At 42.8% G+C, this 22513-nt stretch overlaps 1 protein-coding gene across 3 annotated transcripts in view; it reads right to left on the reverse strand.

The window, feature by feature from the left end:
- gbf1 (golgi brefeldin A resistant guanine nucleotide exchange factor 1) overlaps positions 1–8836 on the reverse strand; it is a 131534-nt gene extending 122698 nt beyond the window's left edge. For all 3 annotated transcript variants that reach the window (XM_054797702.1, XM_054797701.1, XM_054797703.1), the window contains exons 1-3: positions 8560–8836; positions 4500–4603; positions 2114–2180 (exon numbers count right to left, since the gene is read on the reverse strand). In XM_054797702.1, coding sequence (XP_054653677.1) covers positions 2114–2180; positions 4500–4595 — 163 coding nt within the window. In that variant the 5' untranslated portion in view covers positions 4596–4603; positions 8560–8836. The remainder of the gene's footprint in view (positions 1–2113; positions 2181–4499; positions 4604–8559) is intronic.
- Between the last annotated feature and the right edge of the window lie 13677 nt (positions 8837–22513).

Genomic DNA, 22513 nt, shown 5'->3' on the forward strand with positions numbered 1-22513 from the left:
GTTCTGAATGTTGAGGGACTGTGTTGGTTGACACGTCTCTTCAACAAGTCAGGAACAGTACCTCTGGATTGGCGGACCGAGGTGGTGGTGCCCCTTTACAAGAAGGGTGGCCAGAGAGTGGGTTCCAACAACAGGGGGGACCGACACTCCTCAGCCTTCCTGGAAAACTATATGCTTGAGTGCGGAATAGAAGGGTAAGACCGTCCAACCTCAGCCACAGGCGGTGCAATGTGGTTTTCGTCCTGGTCATGGAACAATGGACCAGATCTCCACCCTTGCAAGAGTACTGGGGGATACATGGGGGGTTTACCCAACCATTCCACATGTGCTTTGTGGACTTGGAAAAGGCATTTCCACTGTGTCCCTCATGGTGTCCTGTGGTGAATGCTCATGGCTCAGTGTGAAGTGTCTGGGATGAGACTCTGCACCTCCAAATCTGAAGCAACAGTTCTCAGCTAGAAGCATTGATTGAACCCTCTGAGTTGGGAGTGAGATCTTGTCCCAAGCGAGGGAAGGCTGGAGCGTGAGATCGACAGGCGGATCTTTGCATCACCTGCAGTAATGCGGTCGCTGTACCAGTTCATCATGAGGCCTCTACTTGTTTGTGCCAAAGCATTCCCTGGTGCGCGAGAGATGACCATGCTCAGACCATGCGCCACATACTGCATCAAATTAGTCTGCATGGCTGTCATCTTAGAAGGCAGCCTCTTCTAAAGGTGATGCACAAGAAAGCTTCCCAACTGTTTGCTGAAGACAATCAGACTAAGGGCATGGATTAATGGAAGCACATCCTGTGATGAGACAGGACACAGATGAGACCAAGATTAACTTATGGGGCTGTATGAATGCTGCCGGCACTGGGGAGCACAGTTCATAGAGGGAAACATGAATGCCAACATGTATTGTGGCATACTGAAGCAGAGCATGATGCTTTGTAAACTGAGCCACAGGGCAAAATTCTAACATGACAAGGACACCAATCACACTTCCAAGATGGCCACTGCCTTGCTAAAGAAGCTTAAGGTATGGCGGTAATGAAGGCCTGAACCAGGATTCTACAGACAAACTGTAATGTTCTAGTGAACTTCATGCCCAAGAGTTAAGACAGTGCTGGAAAATAATGGTAGCCACACAAAATAGTCACACATTTGCTCTGCTGTGTGTGTCAGGCTGCTCCGTGCTAGATCTGGCGACATTCCAAACCCTTTTGGTGGCGTATTTTCTCAAAAACGACTAGCGACACATCTAGCTACTTTTTCACAACATTAACATAAAAGTGAAAGTAAAGCTCCTGCTGCACACTGCAGTGGAGAGCCACGCAGCATCGAGGCGCAATTTCTCGAGGGTGGATGTCGTCGTGTTTTACAGAGCGAGATCTCAAACGAAAATATTTCTTAATCTTCATTCAATGACGCCTCATTCGGACTCGATCACTTACCTGTGTCAGAACGTGTGATGGAAGAAGAATGTGTGATAAATAAACAAGTAGTCCTAACTAGAAGGTAAAAGGTGGGTGCGAGTCTGGATGTAACTATTACTCTACTATGAGAGGTGCTAGCTAAGATAAAATATTAAAAATATTTTATTTTGATAAAGTGATGGCCAAGTTTAAATGAACACACTAAGAATCAAGTTTATTTGTTGCTCTAAAACATAATTAAGGTTGAGGTTTGAGGTTCTGCTTAAAAAAATAAATAAATAAAAATCATACTGTTCAAAGTAAAGTATTTGTGGGTTGCTACTGACGTTTAAAAATGTCCTCTTAAACAGAGCACTTTATTTCAGACGTTGTTTTTTGATGCTTTTGGTATTAGCTGAGGATTTGAGCATAGCTAAAGGTTTGTTATAAAGAAAAACTTCAGATTTGGACTTTGTCTAAACTCACTTTGTGGAAAAAATATCAGGATATATATATCATATAATCGATATTCAACATAAATGTCAGGATAGGAGTTCTGCTCCATATCGCCCAGCCTTACTGATTTGCATGAGCTACCTGTCAGTACAAGTTTAATTCTCACTTTCAAGTTATTTCAGTGACCATCTTAAACAGAAGGGTAGGAAAAAGCATCCATTTGCAGCCATCTATAAGAAGATCATGGTCCCCACAAACCTTTTATGTTGCTGAGTATTTCCTTCAGGTGGCCGAAGCTGTTCAACAAAGGGTCCTGTTCTTCGTCCTGGAAAAACAAAACATTGGAATCAGATGATGACAATTTGCACATGTCCTGATCAAATACAGGGCAGAAACCTAAGATGGGGTTGCCTCAAGCATCTTCTCTTGGCTTTATGCGCAAGCCCGGCTTACCAGAGTTAGATCATGGCGCCTGCCAATTTATGTTTATCAGCAAGTCACCAATATTATAATATTGCAGAAACATTTATTATACACCATGACTTTCCACAGCCTGTGCAATGTCTTTATCGTACATGTGAGATCATTATTCTTGCTAATCGGACAATAAAATATATACAAATGTCATACACACTGCAGTACTCATGTCATCCTGATGGGCTGGGGGCATGCGTGAGCTGGAAGGTGCTTGAAGGTGTCAAATGCATTAAATATAATTTATGTTCTGCTGAGTGAATTAATGAATTTGACTGCTAAGAATGATTATATACACAAACTTACCAGGAGGTGATCACACTTTTACACCAAAGTAAGAATGTACATACCTGTATTACACTGCTGGCTCTTACGGAGGTTCTAAGCAGAACTTCAAAATGCAAAAATAAGGAAATGGGAGTGACAAAAACAATTCTGAGTAAGCAATGTATAGCAAAGAAGCATTAAAGTGAAATAGGCTGGTTATCAGCTGAAGAGCACAGCCTTTAGAAGGAAAAATGTGGATTGAATGTGATTTATAGTGTCAGGTATTCACACCGGCACGATCTCGATGGCAAAGGCAAAAAGCTTTCTCTCTTTGAATGCGGTGGGATTGTTGAGGTGCATAAGCAAGGCCTCTCGTATCTTGCCATTGATGCTGAGATTGGATGCAGTAAATACAAGCTTTTCAAACATCCTGAGGCTCATGGAACAAAAAAAATCAAGAGGTAGACCCAAAAAAATCCATTGGCTGTCAGCACCATCCTCAGCCCAAATGAAGGTTGTAACTTGTGCCAAGCGCAGTCCAGTAACTATCAGACGCCATCTGTCAGAGAAGGCTTTTAAAAAGAAAAAAAACTCTTCAAACGTCTTGTCTCTTTCAAGGTTTAGAATTTGCAGGAACGCACCAAACATGGGACATTGAAAGGTGGAAGAAAATTTTATTCTCCCTTGAAGGTTCTAATAGCTTCCAACGTTACTGGCATGACAAGGAGATCCCACCTCAGATGTTTTGCACACAGCACCGTGGAGAGGGCGCCATCATGGTCCTTCAATGGAGCAATGGAGCTTCAGGTTGTGCAGGGCTGTCAAACGGCAGCTGGCTATGTGGAAATGTTGCAGGGGGCATCCCTGATGCCTGAAGGCCCTCGTCTGTGTGGTAATGACTTTTTCAACAGGACAACGCTGCACTTCACAAGGGACTTCTTCCAGAGGAATAAGCTCACTCTTTTGGACCATCCTGTGTGTTCCCCTCATCTAAATCCAATGGAGAACATTTGGGGATGGGTGGCAAGGGAAGTTTACAAAAATGGACATCAGTTCCAGACATTGGATGCTCTCCGTGAAGCCATCTTCACCATGGAAACACTGGCATCAAGCATGCACACACCCATTTTTTCAGCTCATTAACAATAATGGTACATCTACTCATTATTCACTGCCTTTCACCATTTCATTTCTATTTTAGGGGAGTTCCAGGGTTTTTTTGAGCTACGGTCTTCAAACTTTTGATCAGCTAATGAAAAGCCTATTTCACTTTAATGCTTGTTTGAAACAAACTGCTCTTTTGTCTCACTCCCATTTCTTCTTTTTGCATTTTGAAACTCTACTTAGAACCTCCTTAGGATCCAACAGTGCAAAATGTACATTCTTGACATTTTTCAAATGGTCGAAATATTTTGATCAGGATTTTTAGTAGGTTTCTACAAAACAGGGATGTGTTCAGGCATCACGGAGTGGGTAAATGAAAGGGTACATTAAGATGCTGGATTGGCCTAGCCAGTCTGCACAGCCTAATTCCCTAGAACATCTGTGGAGCAGCTGAAACTGAGTTACAAAGCAGCAGCCTCAAAACCTTCAGCACTTGGAATGAATATAGTAGGGGTGCATCAATTACAATTTTCTTACTGATCACCAATTTTTAAAAAGCCTGACCCGCCGATTCAGATTTTGGCCAAAACCAATTCTTTTAAATAACTGACAGCATACACACCTTCAGTGTTCCAATCTTATTTTGCTGACAACAAAACATTGTGACATACTGAAGCAGAGCGTGATGCTTCGTAAACTATGCCACAGGGCAATATTCTGACATGACAAGGACCCAATCACACTTCCAATCAATGCTTGTCAAAACATTGAACAATAACTGAAACAATAGTTTTCTTACCAAGTGAGTATGGGTGTTCCATCTTGAGTTCCTCTTGATCGCCCCAACCACAGAAGTAATGTCCCCTTGGACAATGTAGATACTTTTGTCCAACATGTTGACTTCTGATGGAAAAAGTGTCAATGAATCATTGGAAGCACAAGCTAAATGAAGTTCAGGGGTTTTATGAGGACCCGTCATGTGTTTGGACGAAGAGATCACAATGTCAAGACATGAAATAGTGTTCATACAAAAGGGGCAACCAACCATACTTTTCTAAGTGGATGAATGTAATGTTTGTTGTTTGGATGCATGGAGTGATGGCTGAGTTAGTTGGCGCACCAAATAAATACAAAGCAAACAAACAGTCCGTGCTTTGGTCCACAACATATCAGAAAAGAGGCAAAAATGTCCATCCAAGTCAAAGCTGATGTGTGTGAATATGTTGTTTTGCCTGAACACAAATATAATATGTCTGCTTTCATGGATGATTAAGGAGATTAAAAAATAGACACATTTGAGAGGCTGAAATCAGAGGATAGTTAAATTTGTAAATAAAACACCATTAAGTTGTAGATTAATCGGATAGTCAAGTAATCATCAATTAATTGTTGCAGCACTAGTTCTTTTTTTTTTTTTTCTTAAGCGACCAGTCCAGGGTGTACCCCGTCTGTCGCTCCAAGTCAGCTGGGATAGGCTCCAGCATGCCCCCGCGACCCTAAAGAGGAGAAGCAGTATAGAAAATGGATGGATTGATGGACATCCTGTCGTGTAAATAAGATAAATAAGACTACAGGTGGTCCCTGTGTTAGGATGGTTCATGTTGCTTTTATTACATATTATTTTTATTCATTACGTTACATGCATGCGGCAGAAGAATACATAGTCAACTGACATCATGTGAATGAAATGCCGTCATGGGGAGAAGGAACGTTTGTGTGGGCAAGTATTTCCCCAGCGGACCACTCAAACGTAGCGGAATCTCATCACAAACACTAACTAGAGTCCCTTCATATAGAGAGTTACGACAACTGAGATTACGTCGCCATGTCGGGGCAAATTCAAGCGCGCGGCTTGCGTGCACAGTACGACAATGCATGTAAATTTCAATGTCTCTGCACAAAGGGACGCATGCAAAATGTCTGTTTTATAATTATTTATAGATCTATATTTTCCAATGCGTAATATGGTATAATTTGACTGACTTGACTGCATGAATGAAAACATTGTTGAACTGTTATGGACATCATGCATGAATGCTTTGCCAACTGCTTATTAAATTAGCAAATTCAGTCTACATTAAAAAACTATGAATTCTGTTGAATATGGAACAGTTGCATTAACTTCAACATTTGGTTTCAACTGTAAATGGAATAAAAAGCAGAATTTCACGATACATTCAATGCCAACAGATTTCAAAATAAATGCAGTTTTATAAGTTTGCTGGAGATCATGGATGACTTTATTTGCAACCAGAGGTGATTTACACAAGGATCATTCTTAGCTCTAAGCATCCATGACTGCTTTTTTTTAGAGTATATTTTACGTTTAGGCTCCTTTCTTATATCAAAACAATTAAGTAGAACACAATACTTAGGTAAACACACTCTCTCCAAAACGTGTCAAGCTCATCAAGAGATGCCTTAAACTTAGTAACATCGCCCCAGGTGGCTCTGTCAAGTTGTCAAAACATTGTGACATTCAAAATGTTAACATATACAGAGCCTACCTCGCACAGCTTTGAAGACGAGTTGGGCTTCCAGCCCAAACGGTTGATTTTATTTTCCCCAAATTGTCCGTCTGTTGATATCTGAAGGGAATCTGTAAAGCTTGAAACCCTTGTCGTGTCTATTTGTGCATCCAAATGCACAACAACCCGGCATTTTTGGGGAATAAACAAGAATACGGCCAAGAATACTGTAAAGAAAAGGCGAACGCAAACGCGAATCTGGCCCCAAGATGGCTCCACGAGTCACGTGACCGTATATTTTCGACTCGTCATGTCGCAACTCTCCATATGGAGGGACTCTAACACTAACCACCCCCCCTCCTGAACTACACATGTCAAAACGGCCACCTGAAATAACGGCTAAAGTTGTCAACAAAAAAAAAACGTGGAGACTCCTTTCGTTCATAGCGTGAATGGAAGCTAGCGAGGTTAGCTCAATTACTGTGGCTGTATGAGTGTGTTTACACCATGTGGCTTTTTTTTACCTCTCGTTATGTAATCAGGCATTTTATGATGCCTGCTGCCGGATGGGAGGCGCATTTATTCTTGCACCAAGCTCGTCTGTCATGCACTAGATGTAAACACTGCTTGACCAGGTGTAAATAATAAATATTGATGCAATCCTCAACCAACTTTAATGGCCGTGCTTGTGGTTAAAGAAGACATTGTCACCCATGCAATTCCAATTGCGTTACTAATGTTAGACATTTTTCGTGACCCCTTTATTTTGTTTACACAATTAGACAGGATGTGGCAAACAGCTCTCTTATTTTGAAGGCAGGAAGTGTGTTGTGTATGTTGAGAATGTCTCTTGACGGTTACGATGAGGTGCAAGAATAAACGTGTCGTCTTATTTCACTCGCAGCTTGCACAACATCAGCGGGCATCTTAAAACACTCGGTTACATAACAAGAGGGAAAACACAACATGGTGTAAACCCACTCATACAGCCGCACCAGCGAGCTCTGCTATCCACACGGAAACGTTTTCAGGTCAAAAAGTCAAAGAATTTTTGGTTTCAATGGTTTCAGCCTCTCATCCACACAGAAACGGCGTTCTGGGTGCCCTGAAATGGTATTTTTTGAAAACGGCTTCCAGAGTGGGAAAATCTGAAAAGCTGGCTTGTAGTTTTTTGTGTAGACAGCCGTCACAAAAACAATGACATCCCCGACTCAGTAATTAAAGTCTACACACGACGGCTTCATTGATTGAAAAACGAAACTTTTTCGTGCATGAAGCTTCTACTTGAGTCGGTAATTTGGCCGCTATATGCAGTCAGATATTGACCAAGGGAGACAATATGGGTGGCCGCTGGCCACGTGAGACGGGTGACTGCTATACACAGGGTCTATAACATGTACATTTGCTGCGGGGGATTTTTCATTGGCCGCTACAGGCAGGTGGCCGTTCTATAAAGGTGGCCGCTAAGACAGGTTTGACTGTACATATATTTATAAACACAGAATGACGTACCTGGTCTGCCAGAGAATAAGATGATGTAGCAGGGGGGATCGTTATTGCCAACTTAGCAACTTTGCCACTATATTTAGCAAGTAAACAAAGCCCTCTAACTCTAGCGACTTGGAGACTGACATGAACATATAACTTTTCTCAATGAGCAGCGGGTGCTGCCATGGTCCTTCCTCCATCTAAAACTCATGTGTCAATGGAGGGCTCAGACACTGCAGGTTTTTTCTCCAACGGGTGATTTAATTGATGAGCGCCTTACCTCACCTCGAAGCATGTGGTGATCATTAAAGTCACCTGCTTTAGTGGCCGCCTGGAAAGAAAACCTGCTGTGTCTCGGCCCTCCATGGCACAAATTTGACACCCCTGATCTAAAGAGGCAGCAGGCAGCTCCGTCTTGTTTGAGACATTTATAATGGCGATAAAAATAAGCAACAGAAGAATGTTAATTTGTAGCTGGACTCACTTTTTGCTAATGTGTCTGGGCCAATTATGAAAATTCAACAGTGTCCCCAATTTGTCATACATTTTATAGAGTCGCAGCTTAGGAAAAGATTTTAAAACAAGACTTATTATCCCGTAAAGACGACTTGCTACACTAAACAGGTTGTTCATGTCAGTGCTGTCTATCCTTTGTACGACAGTCACTGGTGATGTTCAGCGAACAAACCTGGAGTTAAATTCAATTTTGATAAACTATTCAAAGAAGTCTGTATCTGGAAGCCAACCGGCTATCGTTAGCTAGTTAGCATGTAAGCTCACTGAGGTTGGCTGCATCGTTCTGTCTGGAAACAAGACAACCGTCTTCCATAATTTGCAAAGCACACACAAGGAAAAAAACGTGAGTCCGTTCCATAGGATGTCCAGAAATGAAGAGAACATTACCTGTGTGGCTGCTTCTTCAAAGATGGAGTCCCGGTGAAGCTAGCGACAAACTAGCTTGGTAAGCTAGCAGCCTAGCCGGCTAACAGCGGTGGGAGACGAGTGCTCGTTCAGTTCACCACGACAGACTGACAAAGTACACTTGGGAGACATTTCAATGCATGGTTGCATACATTTGCCATGCAGTTAATCATTCGATCTTCAGTAAGTGGAAAACTATACACCTTTCCGTCTGTCTTGGTAAACACAGTGACGTGGAAAAGCTGCGCTCTCTCAACCGAGCTTGATGACAGTATTTTTGACTGACAGGGTCCTGAAGATCGTAAAAAGATCATTTGATGAAAATACTTTTAAAAAACGTGAATTGATACGACGGACTTATTTCCCAAATATTGCTTTTCAGGCCATGGAATAGTGCTTAAAACGAAATAATTGTTAAAATCAACTGTATTTACGTAAAATAGGGGCGGGATAATCACAGAAAAAGCTTGCTTGTGCGGATATGACGTCACCAACCTCGCGAAGCACACGTCGTCATTAATTAATTAAATTGGAGAAATTGTCACTCATTCAACAAACGGGAACTAAAGCATTTACTTTTATATTTTAAAAGTTGTTGCAATTCACAGATATGCATTGACTGATGTGGTCAAAGTTTGAATAAATCTCATGGGAATACTTTAGAATGTATGTATTTCTTCATAAATAAATCCAACTGCGTGTTTATAACTCTATATATGGCATATGATAGAATAACTCAAATTAAAATTAGAAGTGGTCAAATATTTTTGTTTGAGCAGTAGCTGAGGCTGCGCATGCGCGATAGGGAAGCGTCCGGCTGGTGACGTGTAGCTCAGGAAAGTAAACCAGAAAGGGCGCATACATACTGTATATCTTTATGTTGCCAACACTCTTAGATGTGCAAATAAAGATCACAAAGCCCACAAATCTACAGATTTCCTTTTAATTTTACATATGATCCTAATAAGGGCGCAGCACAATATAGTGCATCCAGAAATGATTCGGAGTGCTTTCACTTTTATTTCCCAAAATTGAATTAATCATTTTTACTCTCAAAATTCTACACAAAACACCTCATAATGACAACATGAAAAAATCGAACTGTTCTATTACAAAATAAAAAAATATCTAAGAAATCACTTGTACATACTGTTAAAGTATTCACAGCCTTTGCTCAATGCTTTGTTGATGCACCTATGGCAGCAATTCCAGCCTCAAGCCTTTTTCAATATGATGTCACGAGCTTGGAACACGTATCTTTGGACAGTTTCACCCATTTCTCTTTGCAGCACCTGTCAAGCTCCATCAGGTTGGACAATACAGATTACTCAGCTGGAAGTGCCTGGAATAGAGCAGGGGAAGGGAACCTAAGGCTCGAGAGCCAGATGTGGATGTGCATCTGGCTCTTAGACATTTCTTAACACCATATTTTATTTTATTTTATTTTTTCAAGTAAAACATTACAGAAATCACAGTGTTAAAATATCCTTCGAAATATAACACTTTCTTATGCATTTTAATCCATTCATCCATGTTCTACCGTAATGCGGTGGGCCAGAGCCAATGCCAGCTGTCCTTAACATAGTTCCTGGGTCAGAAACCAAAACTTGATTATTACTGAATAATGCGGTAGCCTACCCGGGTCATTGATAGGTCAAGAAGTAAACATCCCTCCTTTGATCAAACAGTCAGCTAGCTACCTTTTAGCTTGATTGACAAATTCAGTTCATTTGGAGCTGTTAATACATCCAATTATATGTAATCCTATCCTGTCATTTACCTTTCTGTTCATTAAATACACTGAAAAATGGGCATATTTCACACATAGTTCCATCCATCTATTTTCTATGCCGCTTATCCTAATTAGGTTCACAAGGGTATGCTGGAGCCTATCCCAGCTGACTTTGGGCGAGAGGTGGGGTACACCATGGACTGATGGCCAGCCAATGGCAGGGCACATATAGACAAACAATCATTCACACTCACATTCATACCTATGGACAATTTAGAGTCACCAATTAACCTAACATGCATGTTTTTGGAATGTGGGAGGAAACCGGAGTACCCGGAGAAAACCCCCACACACACACAGGGAGAACATGCAAACTCCACACAGAGATGCTCAAGCGGAGCATCTTCCCGATCTCCTGACTATGTGGCCAACATGCTAGCCACTTGGCCACTGTACAGCCTGTGATTTATCATTCAAGATTCAAGAGAGTTTTATTGTCATGTGCATGGTAAAACAGCAGTTATACTATGCAATGAAAATCTTATTCTGTTCATTCTCCCAAGAAAAGAAAGACAACACAAGAAAGAATAAGAACATAAGAAACATAAATACCAATAAATTAAGCAACAACAACAGAAGAGACAATAATACAGATAAATATACAAATAAATATATAAATAAATAAAGAGCTATGAGTGTGTGCGTGTGTTGCGTGTGGCGTGTGCGAGTGCTTCGTTGAGAAGCCTGATGGCCTGTCGGTAAAAGCTGTTTGCCAGCCTTGTGGTCCTGGACTTCAAACTCCTGTAGCATCTGCCTGACGGTAGGAGTGTGAATAATGAGTGTTGTGGATGTGTGCTGTCCTTGATGAGGTTGTGTGTTCTTCGTAGGACTCTAGTTTTATAAATGTCTTGCAGTGAGGGGAGGGCTGCCCCAACAATGTTCTATGAGGTCTTGATCACCCGCTGGAGTGCCTTCCTATCTCGTGTTGTACAGTTACCGTACCAAACAGTGATGGAGGCGGTAAGGACACTTTCCATAGTGCATCTGTAGAAGCAACTCAGGATTGTGGTGGACATGCCAAATTTCCTCAGTCTTCTCAGGAAGTACAGTCTCCTTTGGGACTTCTTCAGAATTTGTTGGGTGTTGTGAGACCAGGTGAGGTCCTCGCTGATGTGTGTGCCAAGGAACTTGAAGGTTTTCACCCTCTCCACCTCAGTCTCATCAATAAACAGGGGTCTATGCGGCTCCTTTTCCCTTGTTCTTGGGTCGATGATCATCTCTTTAGTCTTATCTGTATTGAGAAGGAGATTGTTATCACGACACCAAGCTATGAGGTCCGCCACCTCTCTTCTGTATGATGTTTCAACACCACCAGTGATCAGTCCGATGACTGTAGTGTCATCCGCAAATTTAATGATGCTGGTGTTGTTCTGGGAGGCCACGCAATCGTAGGTGAAGAACGTGTAGAGGAGTGGACTCAGCACACACCCCTGTGGGGTCCCAGTGCTCACAATTCTTGAGCTGGATGTGCGATTGTGGACTCTGACTGACTGGGGCCTGCCTGTTAGAAAGTTAAACGCCCAGTTACAGAGGGAGGGAGACAGGCCAAGTGTGAGGAGCTTATTTGTGAGTTTGTGGGGGCTGACTGTATTAAAAGCAGAGCTATAGTCTATAAATAGCATTGTGACATATGTGTCCTGGCCCTGTAGGTGAGAAAGGGCTGTGTGGATGGCAGTGTTGACTGCATCATCCGTGGACCGGTTCTGGCGATATGCAAACTGTAGAGGGTCCACAGTTGCCGCCGCGATGCTCTTTTTGATGTGGGTCATGACTAATCTTTCAAAGCACTTCATAACAATAGGAGTGAGTGCTATAGGGCAATAGTCATTCAAGCAGGTCACGTTGCTCTTCTTGGGTACGGGCACTATGGTGGTGGACTTAAAGCAGGTCGGTACAGATGCTTGCGCAAGCGACAGGTTAAATATGTCAGCAAGCACATCAGCTAGCTCTGATGAGCAAACCCGAAGTGCACGTCCTGAGATGTTGTCTGGGCCTGCTGCTTTTCGTGGGTTTGTTTTGTTCAGAACCCTGCGCACATCAGCTGGTGTCACCATGAGAGGTGAGTCCTGTGTGCTCCCCAAGTCCAGCCACCCTCTCTGCTCATCAGGAGTTTGGGTGTCAAAGCGGGCATAGAACTCGTTCAGCTCATCAGGAAGTGTGGTATGGCTGGACGTGGCTACGCTACCCCGCTGTCGATAGTCTGTGATGTGCTGGAGCCCCGCCCACATGCGCCGAGGGTCTGAGGTGGAATAGTAGCCCTCCAGCTTCTGTCTGTACTGTCTTTTGGCCTCTCGTATGGACCTCCTCAGGTCATATCTGGCCTTTTTGTAGTCATCAGCGGTGCCCATGACAAATGCAGTCGAACGAGCACGTAGCTTAGCCCTTACATCACAGTTCATCCACTGTTTTTGGTTAGAGTATTTTCTGTAATACTTGGTGGTGGTAACAGTCTCTATGCATGTGCTAATGTAGCCAGTAACAGCAGAAGCATATTCATCCAAATCAACAGTACAATCTTCCCTCCCCGCTGCAGTTTTAAACACATCCCAGTTTGTGCAGCCAAAGCAGTCCTGAAGTACTTGATCAGTTTCTTCATTCCACATTTTAACTGCTGTACGTACAGGGGGAGCTTGTTTAAGAAGTTGTCTGTATGTTGGATAAAAGAATATGGAGATGTGGTCAGCCTTTCCAAAGTGGGGTCTTGGAACAGCCTTCAAAGCACCTTTCATGTTGCTGTAGACTTGGTCCAGGATGTTATTTTCCCTTGTGGGAAAGCTCACATGCTGGTAATATTTGGGGAGGACAGTCCTGAGGTTACAGTGGTTGAAATCGCCAGATATAATGAATACAGCGTCTGGGTGTTTGGTCTCGTGTTTATCAATGATGTCATGCAGGAGGCCTAGTGCGTTAGCGGTGTTAGCTCATGGTGGGATGTAAACAGCAGTTAAATACACAGCGCTAAACTCACGAGGCAAATAAAAAGGTCTGCATTTCACCATCAGCAGCTCAATGTCCTGCGAGCAGTGCTTTTCCATCGTCTGTACGTCTGTGCACCACCGTTTGTTTACGTAAACACAGACGCCGCCACCTCTGTGTTTACCAGACGCTAAAGTCCGATCTCCCCGGTAAGCAGCAAATGTTTCCAACTGGATCGCCGAGTCCGGTATATCCTCCGTCACCAGGTTTCTGTGAAGGTGAGCACACAGCATTCCCTGATCTCACGTTGAGCTGTAATCCTTGCTCTTAGTTCGTCCATCTTGTTTTCAAGAGAGCGGACGTTGGCTAGCAGCAGGCTTGGTAGCGGTGGCCTCGTCGCTCTAGCTTTTAGCCTAGCATGCAGGCCGGCCCGCTTGCCTCGTTTACGCCTCGGATGCTTTGCTCGCCGGGCCCGCAGGCTGCTGCGTTCTCCCGGCGCAGAAGAAAGGCAAAGTCTGAGAGGCTAAATGAAAGTTCATGGTGGACCCTGCCGATGTTCAAAAGTGTCTCTCTGTTGTAATGTACTGCGTGAGTGTGTTGAATGTCCAAAATGAACAATAAAATAGCAAAAAATAGAAAAAAACGGGAGAGTGTCACAGAGATGTCTGCCACGGAGGGCGCCATCTTTGATTTGATTGATCATGATTAATTAATTTAAAAAACTGCTATTAATCTGATTAAAATCTGTATTCATTTGACAATCCTATATGGCTCTCATGGAAATACATTTTAAAATATGTGGCTTTCATGGCTCTCTTAGCCAAAAAGGTTCCCGAACCCTGCAAGAGAGCCTTTTTTTGGTGATGTCACTTCCTGTGTGGATGAACTGAAAGAAGCTTTGCACCAATCTTTAAGGTTTTTCCTATTTTGGCACTTTTCCTGCCTATGGATCTCAACTATAATGCAGATCTGTTTACTGACACCACCAGCTTTTATACCGCCTAGCATGAGGAACTAACTCGTTACGTTGAGTGCTGACAGTTGATAACAACACAAGCTAATTGTTGCTAGTAATGACTACAAAAAGGGCTTCTGCTTCTGCTTCTGGCAACGTCACTCCAGAGGAGGAGGACATGGTCGGAAGATAATTGTGATGCTGAATGAAACAGTATAAGGAAGGCGGTAAAGAGCAAAATAGATCAACAACATGAAGACGTGAAATCCTTAACAAAACACATTAAGGATTTGAAGAATGAAAAGGCATCACTTCGTAAAGAAATGATGGGCTAGAAGGAAATGCAGAAGCTTTAAAGAAGCAAAATGATGAAGAGGATCAAATTATGTCGCAAATGACTGGCAGAGTGGATGATTTGGAGCATTCGACATGCTTTAATGCTTCAACACGTAGGTCTTATGCCAGTGCAGCTGATAACGGAGGAGGATGCGATGTTGCTCCAGCAGAGCAACAGGTGGCCAGCTTTCTGCAGCCAATGGGGGTGGATGTGGATGTCAACAACATCGATACATGCACCCCAGTGTTTGGCAGGAATAACACCACACCTGTCATCATCATAAAGTTCAACAAGAGAAAAAAACATGGCCGCACTGATGAGGCAGAGGAGTAAGCTGAAAGAAACAAACGTCTACATCAGGGGTCAGGAACCTTTTGGGCACAGAGAGCCACGAAAGCCACATATTCATATTTTTTTTTACATTGAATACAAATAAATACATGCATTTTTAAGCAAGACCAACAATTTTACAATATAATAAGTCCCTGAATGTATTCTTTTTAGTAACATTGTTATTCTGAAGCTATCCAATAATTAATCGCTCGGCTGACTTCCGTGAAAAACCACAGTATTGGAAGTGGATGGAAGTGCACTGTATCGGGATGCATCCAACCATCCATCCATACATGTAGCATCTTCTTCCCTCTGTCTGAGGTGGGGCCACGGGTAAGTAGGGAAGTCCAGATTTTCCTCTCCCCGGCGACGTCATCCAGATAGTCTTAGTCTCTCCAACTGTCCTGGTTCTTCCCCGAGGCCTCCTACCGGTCGGATGTGCCCTGAACACCTCCCCAGGGAGGTGCCCGAGAGGCATCCTTACCAGATGCCTGACCCACCTCATCTGGCTCTTCTCATTGCGGAGGAGCAGCCCTTCTACTCAGAGTTTCTCCCAGATGACAGTGCGTCTCACCTTACCTCTAAGGGAGAGTGTATGGGGGTCGTGCTTGCTAAAATGGCGGCCAAGCCCGCCCATGGTGTGTGAGTAGTCTTGATTGCTCTTTAACGTCTTTGATGGGCCCTTATTTCGACAGGTGTGTGCCTTTCTAAATCATGACCAATCAGCTAAATTGACAACAGGTGGACTCCAGCCAAGCTGCAGAAACATCTCAAGCATGATCAGTGGAAGCAGGATGCACCGGAGCTCCGTTTTCAAATCCAAGGAGTGCTTACGTATTCATACGTACGTACATACATACATACATACATACTGTACATACGTAAGTATGATGTTGTTTTTCATTTATGATCAATTTGTAGGCATTAAAAACATGTTTTCAAATATTCATTATGGAGTGTTAAATATTGAGGAAAAAAAAGGAATGTATCCCACGTTGAAATAAGGCTGGGCTGTATGTTGTGGAAAAACTGAAGTGCTGTGAATACTTTCCGAATGCGCTGCATGTGGCCACTTTACTTAGGTAATCTTATTTCAGTTCATCGGTACAGTGGAACATGGGGTTTCGTCATTAATTCGTTCCAGAAGGTCAAAAAACGAAATGTACGAAAATGGAATCAGGTTTTCTGCTCCTTCCTACTCCTTTTTGGACATGTTGAACCTTGAAATGTATGTCAATGTAACCTCGTATGCATGTTTGAAACAGACATACAGCCAACTCAAAACTAAAATATGAAATCATGTAAATGCAATGAATCCATAATGAAGTGAATACACTTGAGAAAAGTGACGTCCTTCCTCAGTGTAGTGACGGCCGACTACATCTGTGGGCCAAGTACTGTATACCGCATATGTGCAGTGGTAAGCGATGTGTCACTGAGCAATGTGCAAACATAGAATGTGCATGTGTGCCTTATACTGCGTGTCTGTGCAAATCTTGTCAAATCAAGTCTCTGTTATTGCTCTGTGCAATCACAAGCCAAACATTTAGACTGTATGTGTTTTAAATGATATACAGAAGCCTTTTTAAAATGTTTGATCACCTGTGTGGTTTATAGTTGTTGCCTTGTGTCAGCAAAGAGATCAGGCCCTGCCAATATAGTCAAATGTTACAGTGGGGGAATAATGCACAGGTGCACCAGTTACAGTACAGTATTACAAATTATGATGCGAGTCCACAAAAACATAAATTTGTAACCAAGCCTTTTAAATTATGCTCATTTTTTTCTGGCTTAAACAATATTTGTATTCATCATATTTTATTCAGGAGGTAGAGCAGGTCGTCCAGAAGCTGGAAGGTTGGTGGTTTGTAGCCCGCTTTCTCCATCCCGGTCACTGTTGTTGTGTCGTTGGGCAAGACGCTTCACCCACACCCACATATGTGTGGAAATATGTTTGATCAGTGAACTGGCAGCCATGTTTCCTTCTACTCCAGGGCAGCTATGGAGACACACACACACACACACACCAGTGTGTGACTGTGGAGTGAATGAATCCAGTCGTCCCTCGCTACATTCCGTAGCCAGTGCATGAGCAATGTGGGGTAAATAAAGAATCATAGGAGGGTAAAGGTGACTATAGGGGTGTTATTTCTTGTCTATGGGGCTCTAAATGGTTCAAAAAATGTGTTTAGAAAGTCATACACAGGTTTTCTATGCTCTAACTGTGAAAATATTGAATCCTACTTTGCAGAAATTCATTTATCGCGGTCAGGTCTTTAACATTCAGACGCTAGGCAGGGCCATTTTTACATTTACAGCCATATACTTGCTTTTTAATTGCGAAAAAAATGATTGGAATCATACTGAAAATACATTTATAATACCGTTCCATGGACAAATGTTAATATTCATTTGATAAGATGATCCTACAATAATGACAAAAAAACATAAGAAATGTTTGCTGTCAGAAGTACTCGTTGTATTGTTGAGGTCAGAAGAAGAAATACTTTGCAGTTGTATTGCAGTTCCATGTTTCCAGCTGCAAGCGTGCGTCACTGTTGCTTGAGTTTATCAGTGCTGGCATGCAGCTCAGCTTTTATTCCACACGGCAGGTGTTAGAGAGTCAAACACACCTGCATCAGTGGTACCTGTTCTGCTGCACAAGGTGATTTTACAAGCCTGTGTGCTCCAGCAACATCAAGAAAGGTCAAAGGAAAGATAGCAAACACTGTGTACTGTATCATATCTCAAGGTCAACAGCTGTGTTAAGAATCTCTTTATACGCTCACAAAGATGGATGATTCATTGTGTTCATAAGACCCGCCTATACTGAATACATTTCTTATTTGATTGTTTTTATTACATATGTGTTGTAGTTCATTACATTTGATCTCTTAATTCTACCTATCTTATATTCTGTGTTAGTTTCATTCAGTGTTGTTTTTGGCAGCCATTTTACTTTTAGTCTTTTGGAGGAAAATATTTCCTTTTATTTAGTCACATTTTAGTTAGTTCTATATGGAACAGTTTTAGTCGATTTAGTCTAGTTTCAGTCAATTCAGTTTTAGTTTAAAAAAAAAAAAAAGTTAAACAACTGATATCTGTAAGTATTGGAAATTGGATGATGACAAACAGAGCAATTACTCTATATTTGTATACACCTGTAAAAGTTAGCAGGTGAATACAAAATCAAACGTAAGTATAGCATATAAAAAATATAATATATATATTATATTACTGTATACTATATTATATTGAAAAACCATGTTAAGATGGTCTGTTAATTCCCTTTTTTCTTGCCATTGTTGTAGCAACAAATGTTCAACTGATGTTCACGACAGTGTAGTACCAAAATGTGTTCCGAACACTGTTTTTTTTATGCAGACATAGGAGGTAGTCAGTCCTCCAGAACTTGGAACACTTGCAGGGAATTAGTTGCACCAACTGCCAAGGCTTGATCAACCTCAATTTCTGCAGAACAGCTTTAAATTGTTACCTGAAACAGGTCTTTTTGTATAATTCTGAAATACACGTTATTTTTCAGTTTTGGGTAACCTTCACCACTTACCTTTCTACCATTTCAAGGTATTCATCGGACTTGAACAACCTGACTTTCAATAAATAACTGGAAAAATTGGGGTGTTCTCAAACATTTGACCGGTAGTGTGTGTGTAGATACACTCCTGATGAAATTCTTAAGAAGGGTTGAAAAATTGCAAGAATTAGCATTTTGCACATTTGGATCTTAATGAGGTTTTAAGCAGAGCTACAATATGCAAAACAAGAAGGGGGAGTGAGACAAAAAGCATTTTGAAAAAGTAATTTATTGAAAACATCCATCCATCATCAATTTTCTATTCCGCTTCTCCTCTTTTAGGGTCGTGGGAATTGAAAACAACAATTCAACTGAAATAGGCTGTTTATCAGCTGATCCAAAGTTTAAAACCACAGGCTATAAAAGCCAAAATCTGCTCAAATTTTTCATTTTCTGTCAGGCATTTACACTGTCATGCCCTCCTGATTTCCAACGTGGTGGGATTGTGGAGCTGCATAAGCAAGGCCTCTCGCAGCGTGCCATGGCTGCTGAGGTTGGCCGCAGTAAGACAGTCATTCTACATTTTTTGGAAAGATCCTGAGCATTATGGATAAAAAATGTCAAGTGGTAGACCCAAAAAAATCACACCCGCGCTGAGCCGCAGGATCCGATTGGCTGTCATCAAGACCAGGGGTCACCAACGTTTTTTCTTGCGAGAGCTACTTTTAGAAAATGAAAATGGCCACGAGCTACTCATTTTTGTAGAAATGATTTTCATACCTTATTTCAGTCCAAACAAATCAAATATGCTTGTTTTACCAAAACATTCACAAAATGCTGGTATCCACAACTCACATTTTATGTTTCAGAATACATTTCTTTCTAGTGTTCTCACATTATTAACTGAAAACCTGAATGAAAAGTAGGCCTGCGGGCACCTTATGCGGTCGTGGGGGCCCGCGGGCACCAGGTTGGTGACCCCTGATCAAGACACAGGGCGGTCTTCCACCTTAATGTGGGTGGAAGTATCAAATAAGCAAAACAAAAATAGGTGTTGATTAGCTTATTAACCACTTGACTGGCACCCACACAGTAATAAAGCCTTCTGACTTTTCTTTCTTTCTGAGCAATGGCTCCAATGATTCCATTGCATTTTCTTTTGCTTATCCGGGTTCGGGTCGTGGGGGAAGCAGTCTCAGTAGCGAAGTTCAGACTTCCATGGCCCCAGCCACCTCTTCCAGTTCCACCAGGAGGACACCAAGGCTTTCCCAGGCCAGCTGTGAGACGTAATCCCTCCAGCGTGTCCTTGGTCTGTCCCGGGGCCTTCTCCCAGCTGAGCATGCCCAGAACACCTCACCAGGGTGGTGTCCAGGAGGCATCTGGACTAGATGCCCGAGCCACCTCAAATGACTCCTCTCGATGTGAAGGAACAGCGGCTCTTCTCTGAGCCCCTCCCAGATGACCGAGCTCCTCGCCCTATCTCTTAGGATGAGTCCAGCAACCCTACGGAGGAAACTCTTTTTAGCTTTTGGTCACAACCCAAAGCTCATGATCCGAGGTGAGGGTGGGAACATAGATCAGCTGGTAAATTGAGAGCGTTGCCTTCTGGCCCAGCTCTCTCTTCACCACGACGGTCCAGTACAGCGACCACATTAATGCAGATGCTGCGCCTGTCTGCCTGTCGATCCCCCCCCCAACTTTCCCTCACTCATGAACAAGACCCTGTCATACTTGAATTCCTCCACCTGGGGAAAGACCTCGCTCCCAACCTGGAGGGTGAATCCACCCTTTTGCAACTGAGAACCATGGCCTCGGTTTTGGAGGTGCTGAGTCTCGTCCCAGAAGCTTCACACTCAGATGCAACCCGCCTCAGTAAACGCTGAAGGTCACAGCCTGATGAGGCCATCAGGACCACATTGTCTGCAAATACCAGAGACAAGACCCTAAGGCCCCCAAACTGTACTCCCTCGACGACTTGGCTGCAACTACAAATTCTGTCCCTGAAAATGATGAACAGAATCGGTGACAAAGGGCAGCCTTGCCGCAGGTCAACGTACATTGGAAACAGACTCGACTTACTGCTGGCAATGCACACCAGGCTCCTGCTCCGGTTCTACAAGGACCCAATGGCACGTAGGAGTTAGGGATGTAAATCTCTTCATGATAGACTATTCGATTTTAATCTAAAAACACAGGTTACCATACAAAAAAAGAACTTGCTGAATGAACAATATCCATCCATCCATTTTCTATACCGCTTCATCCTCATTAGGGTCGCGGGGGCATGCTGGAGCCTATCCCAGCTGACAGGCGGGGTACACCCTGGACTGGTCGCCAGCCAATGGCAGGGCACATATAGACAAACAAGCATTCACACTCACATTCATACCTATGGACAATTTAGAGTCACCAATTAACCTCACCTGCATGTTTTTGGGAATGTGGGAGGCTGTTCCTGTATTGGCCAACGTGGCCAACCACCATGCAGCCATGAACAATATTTTACACTCTATATTTTATATCTATATTTTTGTACCTGTTACATATGGAACATTTAAGTTTGAACATGTCTTAATGTCGTCAGAAATAGAAGTGCAGTCACCAAGCTAAGTTTGGTTGTGTACTGTGTGCAATGACAAGAAACACCAGTCTATCTATCTATAAAATATAGCAATGAAAAAACACTAGTCTTAGCCTTCAATCCAATCAATAATATAAAATAGCTAAATATTGCACAGCTCCTTAAATGATGACACATCTCTCCCAAGCACAGACAAGTAAATCGAAATATTTGTCGCATGAGTGCAATGAAAATGCTGTTTTAGCTTGGAAAAGTAAACAATCCCATACTCGAAATGTCATAACAATGGTAATCCTGAAACATTTTCCATAGTGCTGTCAACACTCCAGGTGCAACATTTCAAAGTAATCAAGTTACAAAGCAGAAAAGTTGCCATACTCAGCTGTGTTGGTCTGGTTTGCACCCTTCTTGAATGAATCCAAAGACCCTGGCCCTAGCAAGATAGCCGGGGTGTTTGCATTCTCATCTTCAGCCATGGCAAGTTATGGAGCTTTCGCCGGCATCCCAGGCTCTCGGGTGGTTTATAAGACACTTTGTCAACCGATTGTTTCTCTCGCGATACCCAGTGCATGTCACCACAATCGATTAATCTAAAGATTTATGGCTGATTATTATTGATACGGGAGTCTTTTATCACACATCAGAATTGTTCGCTCCTCAAACTGGATATCCGGTCCCATCGGTTTATCGTTCACATCCCTAGTTGTAGTGTGCCACCAATCTCATACTCACCACAGGATATTGCAAGGGACATAGTCTAATGCCTTTTCCGAGTCCACATAGCGCATGTGGACCGGTTGAGCAAACTCCCATGTACCCTCCAGTACCCTGGCAAGGGTGTAGAGCTGGTCCATGCAATGTTGAAGAGACGTGTCAGCCATGACGGTCCCTCAACCTCCAGAGTCTTGAGGAACTCAGGGCAAAACTCATCCATCCACGGAGCTTTGCCACTGGGAGTGTTTTGACAACCCCAGATACCTCAACCACGATGGTGGAACTGTCTGCGTTCGTTTCCTCAGACTCTGCTTCCTCTATGGAAGGTATGTCGGTGGGATTGAGAAGGGCCTCAAAGTATTCCTTCCACCATCTGACTATATCCTCAGGCGAGGCCAAGCTTCCCCTTTCTCTGGCGTTGGACAGTTTGCCAGAACCTCTTTGAGGCCGACCGAAAATCTTGCTCCATGGCCTCACCGAACTCCTCCCACACCCGAGTTTTTACTCGACCACCACCAAAGCCGCATGCCGCTTGGCCTGCCGGTACTTACCAGCTATTTCAGAAGCCACAAGCCGGGTCGTAGGTCAGTGAAGTATCTATGTGTGGCGGTAAGGTGACTTGCCCAAGGACACAACGGCAGTGGAGCAGAATTTGAACCACAGACTCTGTGGTTACAGAGTTATTGACATTTTTAAAAGTTTTTTATTTGTCATTTTATTGGAATTGTTTTTGAATACACAGATCAAGGCCAATTTATTTTCAGTGTGGCAAT

Source organism: Dunckerocampus dactyliophorus, chromosome 13 (assembly GCF_027744805.1).
Source record: "Dunckerocampus dactyliophorus isolate RoL2022-P2 chromosome 13, RoL_Ddac_1.1, whole genome shotgun sequence".
Taxonomy (NCBI): Eukaryota; Metazoa; Chordata; class Actinopteri; order Syngnathiformes; family Syngnathidae; genus Dunckerocampus; species Dunckerocampus dactyliophorus.